Source organism: Podarcis cretensis (assembly GCF_951804945.1).
Source record: "Podarcis cretensis genome assembly, chromosome: 16".
Taxonomy (NCBI): Eukaryota; Metazoa; Chordata; class Lepidosauria; order Squamata; family Lacertidae; genus Podarcis; species Podarcis cretensis.
The window spans coordinates 17635715-17654812 of NC_137186.1; the positions used below are offsets into that span (position 1 = coordinate 17635715).

The 19098-nt window shown below is 49.2% G+C and overlaps 2 protein-coding genes across 2 annotated transcripts in view; one reads left to right on the top strand and one right to left on the bottom strand.

Moving 5' to 3' along the window:
• The window catches only part of LOC307204982 (ras-related and estrogen-regulated growth inhibitor-like protein), a 226159-nt gene that overhangs the window by 83312 nt on the left and 123749 nt on the right, over window positions 1–19098 (top strand). The gene's annotated exons all lie outside the window — the stretch shown is intronic.
• On the bottom strand, window positions 4665–18044 carry ANKRD34A (ankyrin repeat domain 34A). The gene is made up of 2 exons (XM_079956829.1): window positions 17451–18044; window positions 4665–10264 (listed from the first exon to the last, which is right to left on the bottom strand). Exon 2 carries the CDS (start codon window positions 10205–10207, stop codon window positions 8627–8629), a length of 1581 nt encoding a protein of 526 aa, XP_079812955.1. The 5' UTR covers window positions 10208–10264; window positions 17451–18044; the 3' UTR covers window positions 4665–8626.

Here is a 19098-nt window from a genome sequence, read left to right on the forward strand (position 1 = left end):
AACCAGAGCAGCGCATGGAAATGCCGTTTACCTTCCCGTCACAGCGGTACCTACTTATCTACTCGCACTGGTGAGATTTCGAACTGCTAGGTTGGCAGGAGCTGGGACCGAGCAATGGGAGCTCACCCCATCACGGGGATTTGAACTGCCAACCTTCTGATCGGCAAGTCCTAAGCTCTGTGGTTTAACCCACAGTGCCACCCGTGTCCCGTGCAGGGAGGTTACTTTAGTGCTAACACACTGGCTTGACTTCACCCCAGAAGGCGCACTCCATTGTCTCTTGAGACCAACAGATGCCAGCAACAACAACAAGGATAGTTTGCCAGCTATGTGTGCATTTTATACGTCCTTAAATCACGGCACCATCAGGCCCTCGGGGATAAAAAACACACTTGCTTCTGTTGCCCTGGCACTTAGTCCACATTTGTTTGGCAATAACCAACCCCATTTTGTTGTAGAAAAGGTTAATAGGTATTTTGGAGAGTCGAAATGATGACATGAGCCTCTGTAACCATGCTATGCCTGGCTGGTTGCCCCTTGTTTATTTAATTGTTGTTAGTGTCACAGAGGGTCAGTCTAGATGGTTCCTAGGGGTCCCTTCCAAACCTGCAACCATAGGAGCCAACCCCTAGGGGCCAATGTCCCTTTGGGGGCCCCAATAAAATATTTGAAACCCCCCCTACAATCAGTTGATGAGCTTTGCCATTCCAATTGTGTGTGTACAGCATCTTATTATTGATTGTGTGGGGCAAAGCTAACCTGCCCCTGTCCCATATTTTATTAAAGTTGGCACCCTTGCCTGCAATCCTGTATCCAGTGAGGTTTGGGCGCTAGAAGAAGAGACAGACAAGTTCTTTTGTTAAGGCAATGGCCTTAAGTCAAGCAGTTAAGTATGTCCATTTGCAAGTCCAGCGAGGCTGCCATAGAGACGACTGGGTGAAACATTTGGATGCTTGGGCATCATAGGATGGAAAACAACAGAACAAGCGGAACTGAATTGAGTGTGTTTGGCTGATGTTAGAAGCAGTGGGGGGGCCCGAGGGCCAAATTTAGCCTCCCGGTGCTTTCTCTCTGGCCCCCAAGACTCTCTCCAGGCCACACGTGCCTAATCATTGAGCAACTGGTTGTTACAGAATACAAGAAACAGCAGCAGGAACATTTTGCCACCAGGGGGCACTGCTGTATTTCAGATACACCTGCACACACACACAGCTGGGCTGATCATTTCTCTCCCTGAGGACTAGTTTGTTTGTTTAATACAAATGCAGAACTTGATATGAGCTCTCTGAGCTGCTGATTTGGAATCTACTGTTCATGGCAAGACTGACTGTAACTAAGAATTGTTAGTAATAAGGTTATGGTAATAAGGTAATTGGCACTTGCTGAGAAGCTCACCGATAAACTTAGAACAGCACAAGTTATAAAACGAAAGGAATCCTTTGCAGCAGAGTGGCCTGTCTTCATTATAAAGTTGATTTATTATTTGAGTTATCCTTTCCAGACCTCTGGAATCTAGTTGTGCAAATCTACTATTCTGGTATGTGCCGGAGTCAGGAGGCCTCCTAGATTTTTCATCGAATACTGAATACTCTGTTGTTTTATTTTATATTAATATTCAAATTATCTACAGAGCAAATGCAGTTCCTTTCATACCTCCTTCCCTCCACTGAAAAAGAAAAACTCCACAGCACTCCAGGCAAAATTATGCTCTGAGATTCTTAATGTATCCGTGCGCCCAGCCCTGGGTACATGGGGCGTTGCTGGTGGAAAGCCACTGTACACACAGAGAAAGCAAGTTTGAAGTGATGGTACTAGGTGTCCATGGTTACAGCAAGATTCTTTTCCTGTGGCACTTTACTGATATGCCGAAAAACCATCTTGATATGGCCAAAGATACCATCCTATCAAGATTGCTGCAAGGGGAGGGGTTGACACTGTGTGCTGCTCCTCAGTGTAGACGTCTGCATTCAGTAATTCAGGAGATGCTGCAAATTCTTCTACTGCTTTCTTGATTGCATTTAAATCCCACCATTTTCTTCATGGAGCTCAGGTACATGGTACATGGTCCTCTCCCTCCTCATTCAACCCCTACAACCAGGGCCATCTTACCCATAGGAGCCAGGGGTGCAGAGCACCTGGGCGCTGGGCTCTCAGTGGTGCCAGACCAAGAATCCGGGCCCCGAGAGTTGAGTCCAGGGAAGAGCCCACCCATCGGTCGAAGCGCCGCAGTGGGCTCTTCTGCTGCGGGCAGCTCTGCACCACGAGCTCTGCCCTCCTGCGCGCCTGGGACTGAGCAACCTGGGGGGGGGGCGTGCCAGGAAGATCTTTGCACCCCAGCGCCGCATATGCTTAAGAAAACCCTGCCTACAACAACCCTGTGAGGCAGGTTAGGCTGAGAGGCAGTGACTAGCCTTCAAGGTCACCCAGCAAACTTATTGGCGGTGTGTGGATTTGAACCCTGGTCTCCCAGGTCCTAGTCCGACACCCTACCCACTACTCCACACTTGCTCTCCAGAAGAGAAATGAAAAGGGGGCAGCTACTAGCCGCAATGGCTGTGCTCTGCCTCCACAATACCAGCTTCTGGAAACCACAGGAGCAGAGGGTGCCCTTGTATTTGACTTGTGAGTGCCTCTGTGAGAAAAAGGTGCTATATTAGATGATCCATTGGCCTGACCCACCAGGCTCGTCTTATGGTCTAAAGCGGTACATTTCCCAATTCCAGAATTCATTCCAGAAATTCTTCTAGTTAGACCGGAATCCAGGAGGAGCAAAACACATCAAAGGAATGGAATGGGGAGGAGGAGAGAAATTCTATCACCCATATGCATTTTCGAAGCCTTATTTCCGAGATCTTTTTAAACTTAAGAAGTTGGAGTGGATGGAACCTGGGGTTTTCTGCATACCAACGGGGTGCTCCAACACTAATTAACCTACTCTAATTAAATGCACCAGCAGTGTTGATGCCTCCTTTATAATGCGCCTAAATCTCTTATCCTTATACCCTAAAACAGGAAAATGGGAAAGCTTAAAAAATAGATTCAGATATTTACTTTATGTACTTTCCTAAGTATATCACTTAAACAGAGGTATTTATTATGGACCTGCCCCATAACAAACTTGAATTTGACTTGCTGTAACAAAATGTTATTTTCCTTTTTATATAGTTTATACTATAATGTATCTTATTCTCTTCTATGTTAAAAAACAACAACAGCATTATTATTTTTTTAAATATGCTTGTAAGAAGCCAGAGGTTCAGTCTCCTGGCCCTGTGCTGGAAAACAGGAATCCACAGGAAATATTTGCCTTGCCTCAACCTTTTTTCAAAAGCCACTTCCCACCCAGAGACACTGTGTTTTAAAATATCACTTTTCAAATATATTCCTCCACATTGGGGGGGGGGGGAATCTCTGCCCATGCTCACAAGTCCTTTGCTCTTGAAACAAAACCTTTGCCTGTGCATCACTCTGCATGTGCTCAGAGGCAGGCATGCTCAGAAAAGTATCAAAGTGACTGTTTGGCAGGCTTAGGCGGAAAGCTGGTGCGCTTTCTCCTCATTTCCTCTGAGGCAGCAGAAGACAGGATCGTCCTTGCTCTCAACTTCCCTGCTTAGCAGTGCCAGCCTGTCTCTTGCTTAGCTCTCCACCCACGGCCATTTCTCCTTCTGTGCCGTCAGCTACCGACCAGCTTGGCTTCACAACACTCCTGTGCGCATTTCCCCTCCAAGGCGCCCTGCTTGTTCCGAACAGCTGTTTAAAATGTCACTGTCTGTCCTCCTGCCTTTATTGACACAGTCTACCTGAGCTTTGCAACCGTGATCTTCCGCTGCTCCCTGGCTTGCGGATCTGGACCAAGAGGAACCAGGTGGGGTTTTTTTTGCAGAATGGATCCAGATCAAGTGCGCAGTTTCACCCACTAAGAAAACTAGCCAGGGACATTAATACAGATTCATCCCCCTAGAGGCTTCTTAACTGGAGAAAAATGCCTTTGGGTCTTAATCCTAGAATGATCAGTGTCTCTCTGAGCATGTTCAGAGTGCTTTCTGCTCATTGGGTAAACTGCAACAATCCTGTGTGTGCTCTGGGAGGGGCTCTTGGGACAGAGGGATATTGCTGGCTGTTGACTTGAGAGTTCCAGCATCCATCATTTTATAACTAAGAAGTAGTGAAATTAATCTCCCAGGAATGCCAGAATGCAGAAACCAAGGAATCACAGCTAGGTGGGTAGGAGTCAGCCTCCCAATACTTTTGACCTGAAAAGGAGCTAAGAGGAAGGATGAAGCAACACTTTGTGTCTCTTCCATCTCTATTGACCCTTTGACCCTACATTGGAAGGATAATTAGGGTTTTACGTCTGTGACCTCACCCTTTAAGCGGGATGGCCAGGATATGTTCTTTGGAGGCGTGTATTTTGGACTTGCAGGTCTTGTTTTATTGCTCATTTAAAATGTTTCCTGTTACAGTGGTACCTCGGGTTACATACGCTTCAGGTTACATACGCTTCAGGTTACAGACTTCGCTAACCCAGAAATGTTGCTTCAGGTAAAGAAATTGTGCTCCGGCGGCACGGCAGCAGCGGGAGGCCCCATTAGCTAAAGTGGTGCTTCAGGTTAAGAACAGTTTCAGGTTAAGTACGGACCTCCAGAACGAATGAAGTACTTAACTCGAGGTACCACTGTACTTTTATTTTTCAAGACTGTTCAGTGGGAAAAAGTGACAAATAAATATGAATATAATATTGATATTAATATTAATATTAGAAAGAAAGAAATGATAAAAGTACAAGCTGGCTATCGAATATTTTTGACTATCCTAGCTCCTGAGTCGGTATTTTTACTCCTTGTTGTCTGAGATGCTAGAATGAGGGTGGCAGGAGGCGGTTTAAATATGTTATGAACTTGCAGAACTCTAGACAGCATATACCGAATTTGCTTGGGACTGACACTGAGGCTGCGCAAATCTAAAGCAAACATAAACCCTTAGACTCCAGCACTGTCTCTCCTCCAGGTGAAAACAGGCCCTATAAGAGAATATTGATTGACACGAAAAGCTCTGAGCTGCATTTAAGGCAAGAGGAGTGGAGCACATTGTTGGCTATTTACAAACACGGGCGCACAAATAAGCAAACAAACGCAGTAGTTCTTTTGTTCAGTATTATGTGTACATTATTTTATATCTATCTATCTCTATTGGTCCATACAGGACTTTATAGCACAGAAAAGCTTTAACGGTTGGCATTCACCACCCAACAAGTTGTGCGTTTGGCCACAGGGGGCAACATTGTGCTTGTACCACGATTGGAAGAGAAAGACGAGTGCAAAGGCAATTGAACGAAATTCAGGGGGGAAACCTGTGATTTGCTATTAAGGAAACAACGTCGGTTTAGAGCATGGAGGGCTGCCTATCAGACAGAGGGCATTATTGGGACTGGGAGAAGAAAGCATGTGGGCGACGGAGGGGAAGGGGTGGATTCACAGCAGGAAATATACCCTGGATACCGACGCCCTTCTCCAAAGCTCAGAATACTGAAATTCAAAAAAATTGGTGGCTGGGATTGACAGTAGGCAGGAAAGTGGGTGGTCCATCTTCCCTCACCAGCAGCACAGCTGTCGCTATTGGCTGAGCTTCTCTGCTGTCATGGAATGTTCATAAACATTCCAGCGCAGCAGGCCAGCCAGTGCTCTGCCCCAGTTACCAAGGTCGAAGTGGAAGAGGATTGTGGAAGCAGTGTTTGCAAAAAAAAACAAAACCCCAGTTTTTGCGAGGGAAGGTTAATGTGGGGCCCTGGCATGTCCTTCTCAAAGAGTCCCTCCAGCAAAATTAAGTGCTCACTGCTGTGAGAGAAGGAAGAGGTTATTCTGGCTGGCTGGTCTTGAGCTGGGACAGTCGTGGGAAGAAAGGAAGACAGGCAAGAAAAATGGGGAGGCTGGGATCCAATTGGAAGAGGAGTAGAGGGGGACGGACGGACATCCCCACCTGAACTGACTTTTACCGCTGGAAAAAAACACAGGGCGGTGGCACATGCCACCTGAACAACCAACAATTCAGCGACACAGGGTGTGCCGTACGACCGGGAGCAAAAGTGCAAGGAAGAGGGAACACTGCACAGGTGCTCCTTCAGGAGAGCTGAGAGTGTGCTTGGATTGGGCCTCAGGCCTTGAGGGGTGGGGGTCCCACCTTCCTGAAGCCCCCCTGTGCCTGCTGAGAGAGAGAGTGGGGGTGTCATTTCAGCACCCTCCCAGAACAGCGCTTAAGGATGGAAGGGGCTGAGTTCAAGTGTTACTCCGAAGTACTATTGCTTTGTCGACACTACTAAACCACAGGAAGGAACAAGAGAATACATTCGTTGTTGCCGGCAACCCTGGCGGCTTTGCCACGGCCTCCCTCCCTCGGTTATCAAAGTCGTTTTACAGACGTGGGTCGGTATCGGGAGCCCCATTTGGCAGGAAACTGAGGCACGTGGAAAGCTGGGAGAGGGGAGAGGCAGGAGAGCCTCTCACTCTCCTCGACTGCCCAAATGAGCGCAGCGTCAAGGCCTGCACTTGGTCTGCACCAGACATTTCAATCCATTTCAAACTGGACCGACAGCCATGGAATCAATGTTTCTTGCAGGGAGGTTGCTGGGCGCTCTCTTTTGGCCCAGAAGACATGCAAACTGAGTGCCAAGAGGCAAGAGGGTTGAACCACTGCACTGAAGGCTTGGGCCCTATACAGCTGGCCAGGCCTTGGGGAGCTTAGGTAACAGTACAGGGACCCCTGACCATTAGGTCCAGTTGCGACTGACTCTGGGGTTGTGGCGCTCATCTTGCTTTATTGGCCGAGGGAGCCGGCGTACAGCTTCCAGGTCATGTGGCCAGCATGACTAAGCCGCTTCTGACGAACCAGAGCAGCGCACAGAAACCTTCCCGCCAGAGTGGTACCTATTTATCTACTTGCACTTTGACATGCTTTCGAACTGCTAGGTTGGCAGGAGCAGGGACCGAGCAACGGGAGCTCACCCCATCATGGGGATTCGAACCGCCAACCTTCTGATCAGCAAGTCCTAGGTTCTGTGGTTTAACCCACAGCGCCACCCATGCTTAGATTGCATCAAAGATGTGTCTGGGTTCATGCAGGCTGATGCAGGCTGGGTTACAGCTGACAGGCTGCATGGGGGTGGGGGGGCAGCGGGAATCCCAGAATTACCCCTATTGGCCAGATAAATCCTGTTGCCATCCCTGAGCCCTGGCAAGGAATGGGAGAGGAAGAGGTGCCCAAAAAAGTGGTTAGCAACCAGGTACTCCCAACAGTAACATACCATTGTTCTGGGAGCTGATGGAGGAAATAGATACACCTCCTTGTAAGGAAGAACGAAGAGTGTCTCTGAGTTTAATTCAGGGGCAGGAGGAAGGAGATATCCTGTGTCTCAGGCATCAAATATTTTTGGGGAGTTTTGCCCTACTGCAGCCTTTGCCAACGTATTTTTTTTGGTCCCCATATGCTCTAGACTACAACTTCCAGGTTGAAACCAGATTGGCAAAGGCTGCCTTGGCATTTTTTGGGTGCTTCAGCATTCTGTGGGGCTGGGGGATGATGCCAGTTTAAAGGGGCTTGGGTTGGGTTTGGCATTTATCCCAGCTGAAGCAAACTAATTTGAACTTTTCAGGAAAGTCACGCCCCACCTCCAAAATAACCCAGGTGGGCTATGATCCATATGAAGAGAGCCTGGCAACCCATTGCTATAGCTCTCCCTTGCCCATGCCACCCACTCCAGGAGGTGACAAAGAGAACACGTGCCCTCTCGGTTTTCAGCTTTCCAGGTCTAAAAACCAGATGTGCGTAGATTCGCCTCCCTGAAATTGGGCATACAACTTCCCATAACCCACCCAACCAACATCAAGTGTCAACAAGAGAACTGAAATCTCCCCCCACCCAAAAGAAAAAGAAAAATATTCAAAAGAATATAGATGAAGGTGACCCAGGGAAGAGAATCTGGGGGCTTTAAGTCCTCTTTTCTACTGGGATGGGTCTCTGCTTGCTGAGGACGGGACCCTCAAAGCAGACATCGATCCACAAAACGTATGTTTTCCAAATGCGAATTCACCCTCTAGATTTCATTTCAGAGATGATGTTGGGGTTTTACCCCATGGAGTCACCATGTCAAGCATCAGACTCCACTGCTCTGCCTTTTTTGCAGTTCCCAGGTCTCGTCTGTAGGGCAGGAAGCGAAGGATGCCAGGAGTCTCCTGCAGGCCTGATGAAGATTTTGGTGGGTCAGTCAAGGAAGCCAACACCCGACTCAACCTTCCCACTCCAAAGAATTTCATCGCAAGCAGATGGGCAAAACTTCCTGGGTCACCTACTTGCCCTCAGCGACTTCACTCTAAAGGCCCCTCCCCTTTACTCTGGCCTCGCGGTGTCGGCTCCGACGTCATGCTTCATATGTCCAGTTTATAAAGATGGCGGGTACGACATGGAACACCAAAATGAGAGGAAGGAGGAAGACGCAGAAACCCAGCTACGAAGACAGGGTGGGCTCAGAGGCCGGCGAGGAAAGCAGGAAAACGGCATTGTGGAAGGCCCTCCGAGTCCCCATGAGGCAAAGACGAGAAGACTGTAGATTGCCCTGTTCCCATTCCGCCATGTCTTAACTGGCCACCGAGTCCCCTTGGGCGATCAGGCTCTGAAAACTGACCAGCTGCTTCATCTGCTCCGTCTGCATGGAGTGCCTCCGGAGTAGCCTCTTGCCTTTGGGAGAAGTGGGGGCCACCGGGATCAGGCCCTTGTGGGCCGGGGAGGAGGGCTTGCCATTGCCCCGGATGTCGCGGAGGGGAGGGTGGGGGTTGAGGTGGAGTGGGGGCAGGAAGCCCGGCCGGGTGTGGGCAATGTGGTCCAGCAGCAGCGTCCCAGAGCCCCTCCTCTCGAGGAGACCCGGGGCCCGGCGTCGTATCGTGATGGGGGAGACGGCGTTGGGGATGCTTTCCAAACTCTCACGGGACGAGCTGGCCGGCAGGGTCAACGGGGAGGCGTTGTACTTCCTCCTCTCCACAGAAACGCGGCCCGAATCTGGGGAGCCGGGGATGGACTCGGGGCAGAGGGAATCCAACTCGTAGTGGTCCAAGCAATTCAGCTTGGGGTGGACCAGAGCCCGGGAGCCAGGACTCGGGCCGCCGTCTTGGGTTTCAGGCGCTGTGTTGCGTCGGGCGAGAGTCTGGTGCAGGTGACTGAAATGGACTTTCTCTGCCCATGCGGCTTCCAGGCTGGGCAGCTCTTCCCCTGAGGCCTGGTGAGCGGTCATTTTGAGGCAGGACGACTCCTGGCCTTCCATGCTGTGTCTCCGGGATAATGGAGGCCTCTTGGAGAAGCTCAGGCCATTCATCTCAGCCGTCATCCTCTCTTCTGGGGTCCGGGCCTTTTCCTGGTGGGAGGCAGCTAGGACAGAGGGCGCCACCAGGCCCCACGGCTCCGAGTTCAACCTCTTCAGCTGCTTGGGCCGGCCTTTGGGCGGGAGGGCTGGGGCTTTCTCCTCAGCCTCCTTCCCCTTGCCATGCGGGAGAGGGGAGCAGCTGAGCCGGGTGGCCATGGTGAAGTTGAAAACGTCACGCTCCTCTTCCTTCTCACTGCCGCCAGGGGACTGGGAGGTCCTCACCTCGATGTCTGAGGGGGACATGCACAGAGCGGGCGAACGGCTGTCCTCCACGCCTGGCGACGGTGGCGAGTTCAGGTACTGCTTGGTTTTCTTGGTCCCTGAGGGGGACGTGTCTGTGGTGATGATGATGACCTCCTTCCCTTTGGCCTTGCAAGCATCCAGGAGCACCTGCAAGGTCCCCCGGTCCCCCTTGTTGATGGCGTACACCAAAGCCGACGCCCCAGAGTAATCCTTGGCGCTGGGCTCTGCCCCGTGTGCCAACAAAATGGAAGCCACCTCAGCCCCAGCCCCGTCGGCACAGGCGTGCATCAGGGCAGACTTCCCCATCTTGTCAGGGATGTTGGGGTCGGCCCCGTTCTCCAGGAGGTACCTCACCATGCGGGACTTGTTCTGAGGGTCCTCATAGGGGGCCACGCAGGCCGCAATGAGGGGGGTCTCCCCCTGGATGTTGCCCTCGTTGATGTAGGCCCCACCCTCTAGCAGAAGGCGGGTGAGGCGGAACTTGCCCTGCCAGACGGCCTTCAGCAGGGCACTCCCCTCGGGGTGGACCATGGCGGTGGCAGGCGGTTCCGCAGGCATTGGGCAGAGGCAAGGAGTTCACGAGATGGAGGAGGACATCTCAGGGCATGCCATGACCTGGAATGGGAGACAAAGCGAGGGAAACCAGAGCGTGAGGACTGCTCTATTGTGGAGCAATATTATGGGTTTCTGAAGGTCTGTCCAAAAGCATTCCCTCCAACATTTCTCTGATGAAATAAAGGGCTTCCTATTCAATAATAATAATACAGTGGTACCTCAGCTTTTGAGCATCTCGGAAACCGAACGTTTTGGTTTTCAAATGCCGATAACCCAGAAGTAAGTGTTTCCGAACGTGCCTCAGAATTCGAACGCCTTCCGCTGCGTGTTTTTCAATTTTCTCCACTGACTTTGCTGACTGCCCTTTGCGCCTCGGTTGTCAAATGTTTCGGAAGTCGAACGGTCTTCCGGAAGAGATTACGTTCAACAACTGAAGTACCACTGTAATAATATTTATACCCTGTCCATCTGACTGGGTTGCCCCAGCCACCAACATATATAAAAACATACTGAAACATTGCAAAATGTCCCTATACAGAGCTGCCTTCAGACATCTTCTAAAGGTTGCATCATTACTTATCTCCTTGGCTTGGGGTTCGCATGACTTCATACACTCCAACATTTCTCCGATGGAAATAGGAACGTCCTAAGGAAAAGCAGGTCATTCCGGGATCAAATCAGAAACCAGAACGGCTGCTGTAAATCCTGGACTGTCCCCTGAAAAATAGGGGCGCTTGGAGGGTCTGCAAAAGAAAGTAATCAGGGGAGGAGGAGGAGCAAAAATAGACCCAGGGAAAGGAAGAGGTGGGGCCTGGAAAAAAATACCAGCATTAGGGAAAAGTAGGGATAGGAAATGAGGAGTGGGGTTCAGGAACGGAAAGAGCGCAGGAGACAAGTTAGGCCTGAGCAGGGGGCCGTGTTCCTGACAATTAAGGACAGCTTTCCCAAGATGTGAATTTGCTGGATCAAAGCACAGCACTTTGCAAGCTCCTTCGACAACCTTGCTAGCATCCCCTCTGCTCCTTTTGCAAGCTTCTGTCAGTTGAAATTAAAAGAAGCTTTCTTGGGGTCTGAATTTGCTGGGTCAAACCTCAGCACTTTGCAAGCCTCTCTGCCCCTCTGACAACCTCACAAGAGACCACTCACTGCTCCTTTGCAAGTTTCTGTCAGGGGAACTCTGGCAATTCCATGCATGTTGAGGCATGTTAACCTTGCAAGGAGACAGCTTGAGGCCTTAAGGAGACAGCTTGAGGCTGGTTCAGCAGCCGATTCTTCTTTTGGATGCTTCCCAGCATCTCTGTGACTTTTCTAGAGGTGGCCAGCAGTAAGCCGAGTGGGGAAAGGACCTCCTGTCTCTTAGGCAGGCTGTGCCAATTTTGCTGCCCCCGCTGAGGCGCGGCCCCTGCCAGCGCTGGCAGGAGGAGCATTCACTCCACATGCTGTTAAAGACACAGACGGGCACAATTGGCCGGTCCTTCCGGGCGCAGCATCCAAAACAGCCTGCTGTGACTCAGAAACCCTTCCGCAGGAGCCAGAAGGGAAAAGGGTAATTAATTCTCATTCTTGAGATTTGCTGCCCATGCCTTTAAACGCTAGGAAACTCAGGGTGGCTTTAGCAAAGGTTAGTTGACTTTGCTGGAAGCGTCACTTGGGCAAGGTCTTTTTCCCCTTGCGCAAACCAGGTTATTTGTGTGAGCTGTATTAGGTTCTTCCTGAAGGCAACTTTTGCCCTCGTATCCATGCTTGACCCTCTAGTTTTCTGCCGGCTTTGTTGATTTATTGATTGAATAATGACTCTATACATCCCTCAATATGTCATGTTCTCTAAGCCAGCCTTTGTCAACATGGCCCCCTCCAGCTGTTTGGGACGAAACACAGCCATCACAGATAATATACCTTTCTGTGAATTTGTCCATCGCTCTTTCAGAGCCATCCCAGTTGGTGGCCATTGCTGCCTCCTGTGGGAGGGAGTTCCATAGTTTAACTCTGTGCCACATGAAGAACTTTATCCGTCCTGAACCTTCAACCTCTTCAGCTTCATGGAATGTCCACGAGTTCTGGTGTTACAAGAGGGGGAGAAAAACTTCTCACTAGCCACTTTCTCCCGGCCATGAATAATTTTAGAATCTCCTATCATGTCACCTTTTCTCTCAGCTAAACAAAGTCTCAAAAGCTGCAACTTTTCCACTTGGGGGAGTCACTTGGCAGAATTTTGGCTTTCCCCCCCATTTATCTTTTTAACCTGCAATTTCTTCTTGCACAGGGGAAACCAGGAGGAGGCCTCAGAAAGGCTGCAGTCCTCAGCAGCGTGGAACTGCCACCCCTCCACTTCCTGTGTCTCTTGGAAGGAGGGGAAAGTGGGGTAAGGCGGCCGGGTTGTTTGAGGCCAGCTCGCTAATTTAGAATCCTTTTGCGCTTGCTTTAAAAACAAAAGCCGCTTCAATGAGACTTTGCTTTGGAGCAAGTGGCTTCTGGATGGCTGAGCAAATCCACACTCTGGCTCATAAATCCCACTTCTGACTACCGGCCATGGCTAATTTAGTGTGGCAGGCAAATCGCCTCCTGCCCACAAATCATGGGAGGCCATGCACAGCGACACCAGTTAACCCCCAGAGTTAGTTAGGACTGATTGAATAGGAAGGCTTGAAATGAGCCCGGCCGATGAACTAGGAACTTAAGATACTGCATCGTTCAGTCTCAGGAGAACACCAGCCCTACCTGGGACGTGGGTGGCACTGTGGTCTAAACCACAGAGCCTAGGGCTTGCTGATCAGAAGGTCGGCAGTTCAAATCCCCGCAACGGGGTGAGCTCCCATTGTTCAGTCCCAGCTCCTGTCCACCTAGCAGTTCGAAAGCACGTCAAGTGCAAGTAGATAAATAGGTACTGCTCTGGTGGGAAGGTAAAATGGCGTTTCCGTGCGCTGCTCTGGTTTGCCAGAAACGGCTTAGTCATGCTGGCCACATCACCTGGAAGCTGTCTGCGGACAAACGCCGGCTCCCTCTGCCTTTAGAGCAAGATGAGCGTGCAACCCCAGAGTCGTCCGCAACTGGACCTAACAGTCAGGAAGGGGTCCCTTTACCTGGAGATGCCAGGGATCAAACATGAGACTTTTGGAATGCAAAGCAGGGGCTCCAGAGCTGAGCGATGGCCCTTTCCCTAAAAAATTAAAACAAAACAAAACACTCTCCTACGAGGAAAGGTTGCAGCGTTTGGGACTTTTTAGAAAAGGTGAGCGGGATGGTAGAAGTATATCCAGTTTTGCAAGGCATGGATAAAGTAGATAGGGCAAAGTTTTCCTCCCTCTCCCTTGTAGCACTAGGACTCCTGGCTATCCAGTGGAGCTGAACATGGGAAGATTCAGGACAGAGAAAATTCAGTGCAGAGTCAAACCACGGAACTCACTCCCGTGATGGAACTCGCTCACCTCCCCAGATGGCTTTAAAAGGGGGTCAGACAAATTCATGGAGACTATCCGTGGCTGTACTCTGTTTCCACAGAATCCAGAAGCCAGCTTGGCAATTGGCAGTGGGCTCAAACCACCAACCTTCTGGTTAACAGCTAGACGCACTGACCCCTTGTGCTACTGGAGGCCGCTATAATTAAATAGGAACATAAGAAGAGCCGGATGGATCAGGCCAAAGGGGGACCGTCTAGTCCTGTTTGCACAGCAGCTAACTAGAGGCCCCGAAGGGAAACCCCCAAATGGGAACCGAGCATAGGAGTCCCCCACAGATCCCCACATTGGTCACAACTGGACCTGTGCCAGTCGCAAAACGCGCCTGGCCAATTTCTTAATACTATTTGCAACTCCCTCCTTAGAGAGGCCAGACTGGCCGCTGGCTGGTGAAGACTATTTTATTCTGACAAGCCTTTGGAAACTGTCTGTACTCTTCTTCTTTTTTAAGGAAAGAACTTATAGCAGTGCTGTGCTGTTTTTACTATTTGCATTTTAATAGATTTGTTTTTATGTCATTTTCATCCTACCATATCTTAATTGCTTTTCAACTATTATACTTCATATGCTTTTAGATTTCTGGGTTTTTCCGGTGTTTGTGAGTCCTGGTTCTGGTGGAAAGGCAGGATATAAATAAAATAATTATAATTATCCCGCAGAGTGGGGATTAGTACCTCCACAGAGAGTTGCCAACTGTTCAAATGACCAGTGTTTCTCTGCACTTAACCGCAAGTACAGTGGTACCTCGGGTTAAGAACTTAATTTGTTCTGGAGGTCCATTCTTAACCTGAAACTGTTCTTAACCTGAGGTACCATTTTAACTAATGGGGCCTCCTGCTGCCGCCACGGCGTGATTTCTGTTCTCATCCTGAAGCAAAGTTCTTAACCCAAGGTACTATTTCTGGGTTAGCAGAGTCTGTAACCTGAAGCGTCTGTAACCTGAGGTGCCACTGTATATTCTGCAGTGATGAGTACGTGAGGACATTTGACACAAGCCGCAGTAGCAAGCTGGGTGGGTGGGGGGCTAAAAAGTTGGCAATAGCACATCCTGCAGGTTGAGGTCAGGGGACACACAAAATTCCTTTGTTCTCAGACACCCCAACCTTTTGCTTTCTTCTTTTAAGGTGTGACCCAGCAGCCCCACCCAGCCCTTGCCTCACTGCCTAGGAAGACCTTTGCTCACGAGATTGTTCACTAACTCCAGGTCACAGAATAATTTTAGGGAGCCACAAGGAGGGCACCTGGGCTTATTGGTGGGGAACTAACTGCTTGCTGACCCTGTAGCAGGACCTGGTTCAGGACAGTATTTTAAATAGAGAGGGAGGCCCAGCCGGTGCCCCAGAGTTGTGGTTCATGTGGTTCATTTCCTCTTTGCAGCCAGCAATGTGAGGGTTTCTGGAAAGCATTTGAATGTCATACACAAATGCAGCTAATTTACACTGGGAAATTTTTCTGTCACCCTGGAGGGTGATCTAATTTCGACCTGTTTGTTTTGCTTGCATTTAGCAATCAAATCTAAAAATGTCAACACGGCCAAGCTTGCCTGATAGCGTATCTGAGGCTAGCATACATTTGCTCACAGAAACATATAATCATAGAATTGGAAGGTCCCCGAAAGGGGTCATCTAGTCCAACCCCCTTGCGACGGCGTTGACAATGAACTTACGAAATGGAAAAGCTGTCTGCAGAAAAGAAAAGCAATCCTCGCTGTTTGCAGGACATACAACCCTTGGGCACCTTAAATAAGAATTTAATGATTATTTTGTTATTTCTATGCTGCTCACCTGACGGGGTTGCCCCAGCCACTCTGGGCGGCTTCCAGCAAAATATGAAAACACAATGAAACATCAAACATTAAAAACTTCCCTATATACAAGCCCCAAAGCTCAGCTCTTGGATTGCAACACAAAGCTCAGGTCAAGCTATTTAAGGTGACCGGGGACCACCTGCATTTCCCAGGAACTGACAGAATGACGAATGACTACCCTTGTCCTTGCAGATTCCCAGCTCTCTCTCCCCCTCCCCACACTCACCGCTCTCTATATCATTTCTCCAGTCCCTCTAGGGGCACTCGAATGAAATCTACAAGAGCCATATATCAAATATTAGCAAAATCCTTATGTCATGCTGGGGGTGTAATAAGGCATAGAGTTCCATCTTGGGTTTCCCAGCAAGATGCATAATTTATCCTCAACAAGCCTGGCTCCAAATTAATGACAAATCTGATACTAAAGCCCTTCGCCTTGTCTTCCTCCACCCAGATTCCCCTCCTGCCCGGAGACCTGGACATATTTATCAAAGCTGGGAGAAGCTCTCAAGAGAGCTCTCGGCTTGAATCGCAGACCCACTCAAAACAGCAAACATTTGATCCCCATTGCTGGGCAAACTGACTTTATTGAGAGAGAGATATTTCATTAATGCCAAGTGGGTGGGCGGGAGGCAGACTCATCTTTTGAAATTATTATTATTATTTTTAAAAGATTAAAAACTGAAATAACTAAAGAAATAATCTCTCTCTCTCTCTCTCTCTCTCACACACACACACACACACACACTTTATTTTTAGCATTGCATCCTTGATTCTTAGGAGGGGGTTAAATATAAAGAGCAAGGAGGTGGCATTTATTTTGCAGACTGATAATATCTACCACTTTGCCCAGGGTCCCTCAGCAAGACAGACCCTTCTGTGCAGAGACAGATGGAGAGGGGGTCCTGTTTCTGTTTAAAATTTCAGGCCTGGATGTTTGGGGATTTGAAGACAAAAGAGATTGCTCAAAATTAGTGTGAGTTGTGGGGGGGTTGCTTCCACTTTGGTTACATAACAGTCAGTAGGGGAGTGAGCCCAAAGCCAGCCTTAATGAGCGAATGGATTCGTTGTGGTTTTCAGAAGCAAGGCAGAAAGGGTGCCTTTGCATAGCCAAGATATCAGTAATATTTCCCCCACCCCAGTCTTCCTGAACAGGTGTTGTGGGGGTGATGTGAAACGAAAGGAGGCGGAAGGCATGACTGGATTGGAATACTTTTAATTTATTTTTTAAAACCCGCTAGAAATAGCCCCACTTCTGAACTGGGAAATCAGGAAAGGATGGAGGTAGCTCTGAAGCTTGCCCAGTCCACATGCAAAGTGAGGGTGCATTTTGCTCCAGGGTGTCACTGGCAAATTTAGAGTCTGTTAAACCTGCAGGGAAGAAGGTGGGAGAATCTGGCACTACTGGGGTCCCTCTTTTTCTTTCTGTGTCTTCGAGACCCCCACACTTTTAGTATTTGGAGATCGGGGGTGGGTGGGGGAAAGGAGGGAATCACCCCCCTGATTTTGGTAGGGATTTTCTTCAAGAAAACCAGGGACCTGGTTCCTTCAAATATCCAGCAGCCTGCTGGGTCTGAGGTCCCCCCCATCCTAAATTAAAGGAAGCCCCCCCCCCAAGATATTCTGATATTGTCACACTTTCGACCCCCATGGAAAAGCAACACGCTTTTGTCACACTTTCAACCCGGATGCAAAAATTACATGATTTTCTCACACTTTCAGCCCTGGCGCAAAATAACACAGGGCAGTTCCCCCCACCCCACCCTGACTCTCTTAATGCTCAGGAGCCCCCAAACTCCATGCCCACGCTCCTCCCCAACAGATCCCCACCTGGTTGAAGAAAGGTATTTAAAATTAAAATCCTATTTTATTTGGTAAAAAAACAAAAAACCGAGGATCAAAGTTTGCATCCCACAGCCCAGGGGAAACGCAGGCACCGCTGCACCCCTGCATGGAACCCAAACAGCTCTGCTGGAAAAGGTACCTGGCTGCATCCTCCGGTGGTCTTCTATGTGGTCCACCACCACCCTGGCGGGGGCTGGCGAGGCGAGGCTCCTCACCCGGGCTGCATGCTTCTGCTGCGCTCTCGGGAGGAGGAGGAAGAGAGAGGGGGAGCCACGGAGGAGGGGGGCTCTGGCGATCTCTCCCGTCTCCTCTGCACGCCGAACACGTGTCCTGCTGCTGCTGCTGCTGCTCTCTGGCGCTGTGTTATTTTGGTGCCTGGGAATGATGCTAACCCCCCTCTGCTGCTTCGGGGATGGAGCGAAAGGGCCAATCGTTAGCAAGCCATCTCCAAAGATCATCCAGTTCCTTTAAGATTTGGGGGGGGGGGCGCGGCGGAGGCGTCTATCTCTCCATCCATCTATCCTACCAGCCAACCATTCTGGGGTTCTTAAGGCTGGATGGCGGATTCTGCTATTTTTAGCCCCCTTACCTATCAAAAGCAAGGGAGAGGACCACCACCCCCCAATTAAAATATACACTGCACCACATTTTTGGGGTGGGGGGGGGGAGATCGTCTCTTAAAGGCTCGCTGCTAGCCAACACTTACAAATTTGGTTCTGTCTGCCAGGGTTAGTGTCCCCCCCACCCCACCCCTTACAGTAATTTTGGGGCGTTTTCTCCCCAAGATCTTTTTTGCACGTTGTTGGTGAGTCGCAGTACAGGTTTAGGCCAGGTGGCATTAATTCTGCAATAAAAGAGCAGGTCATTTCTTTCTTTGTAGTCTTGACTGTCGGGTCTTTCATGTTGGCACTGGGAAATTAATTATAATAATCACAGAGGCAGTGTGGTGTAGTGGTTAGAGTGTTGGACTGCTAGGGTCTGGGAGAGACCGGGGTTCGAATTGCCAGTCAGCCATGAAGCTTACTGGATGTGGGAGGGGGGGGGATGTCAGTTGCTGCCTCTCAGCCAAGCCTGCCTTTCAGGGTTGTTGTTATGAGGGTTAAATGAGGAGAAGGAGAACCACCCTGAGGTGGGATATAAATGCAAGAACATTTCAAAATGCAAAATAGAAAAATAAGGTCTCTTTTCCCACAAATCTGAAAGTACACTATATATTTTTTTAATGACTGCAACATGCCATGTATTTATTTCCTTCTGTCTCCCCCCCAAAACCTCTCTTTATTGACTTAGGGAAGATCTTTTTGTATTCTGAACAGAGGGTAAAGTTTATTCTGAATTTGTTAAGTAAGATACCTGATGGCAACAATCAAGTGAAAATCCCACGTAGGTTGTCTGATTCTGACAAATTCGTGACAGGCAAAGTTGTGAGATTTGCAGTGGCTGCCTGAAAGCCAAGAGGAAATTTTACTGGGGTCAATATGGTGAATGGCAAAAAATAATAATTAATTGGATGATTTTAATGCATTGGTTCTTTTAACCTTTTTAATTGTTTTTAAGTGTGTGTGTGTGCTTGTGATGTTTTAATGTAAATATATTTTTGGGTAAATGCCGTTCTTTAATATTGTATTGGATGGTTGAAATAACAATAAAACTGCACAGACTTGAGGCAAAGCCATACCCTACATTTAAAGTGCATCCAATGCACATTTAAAGCACACAATACCCCCCCCGAATCCTGGGAAATGTAGTTTCACCCTCACAGAGCTGGAGTTCCCAGCACCCTGAAC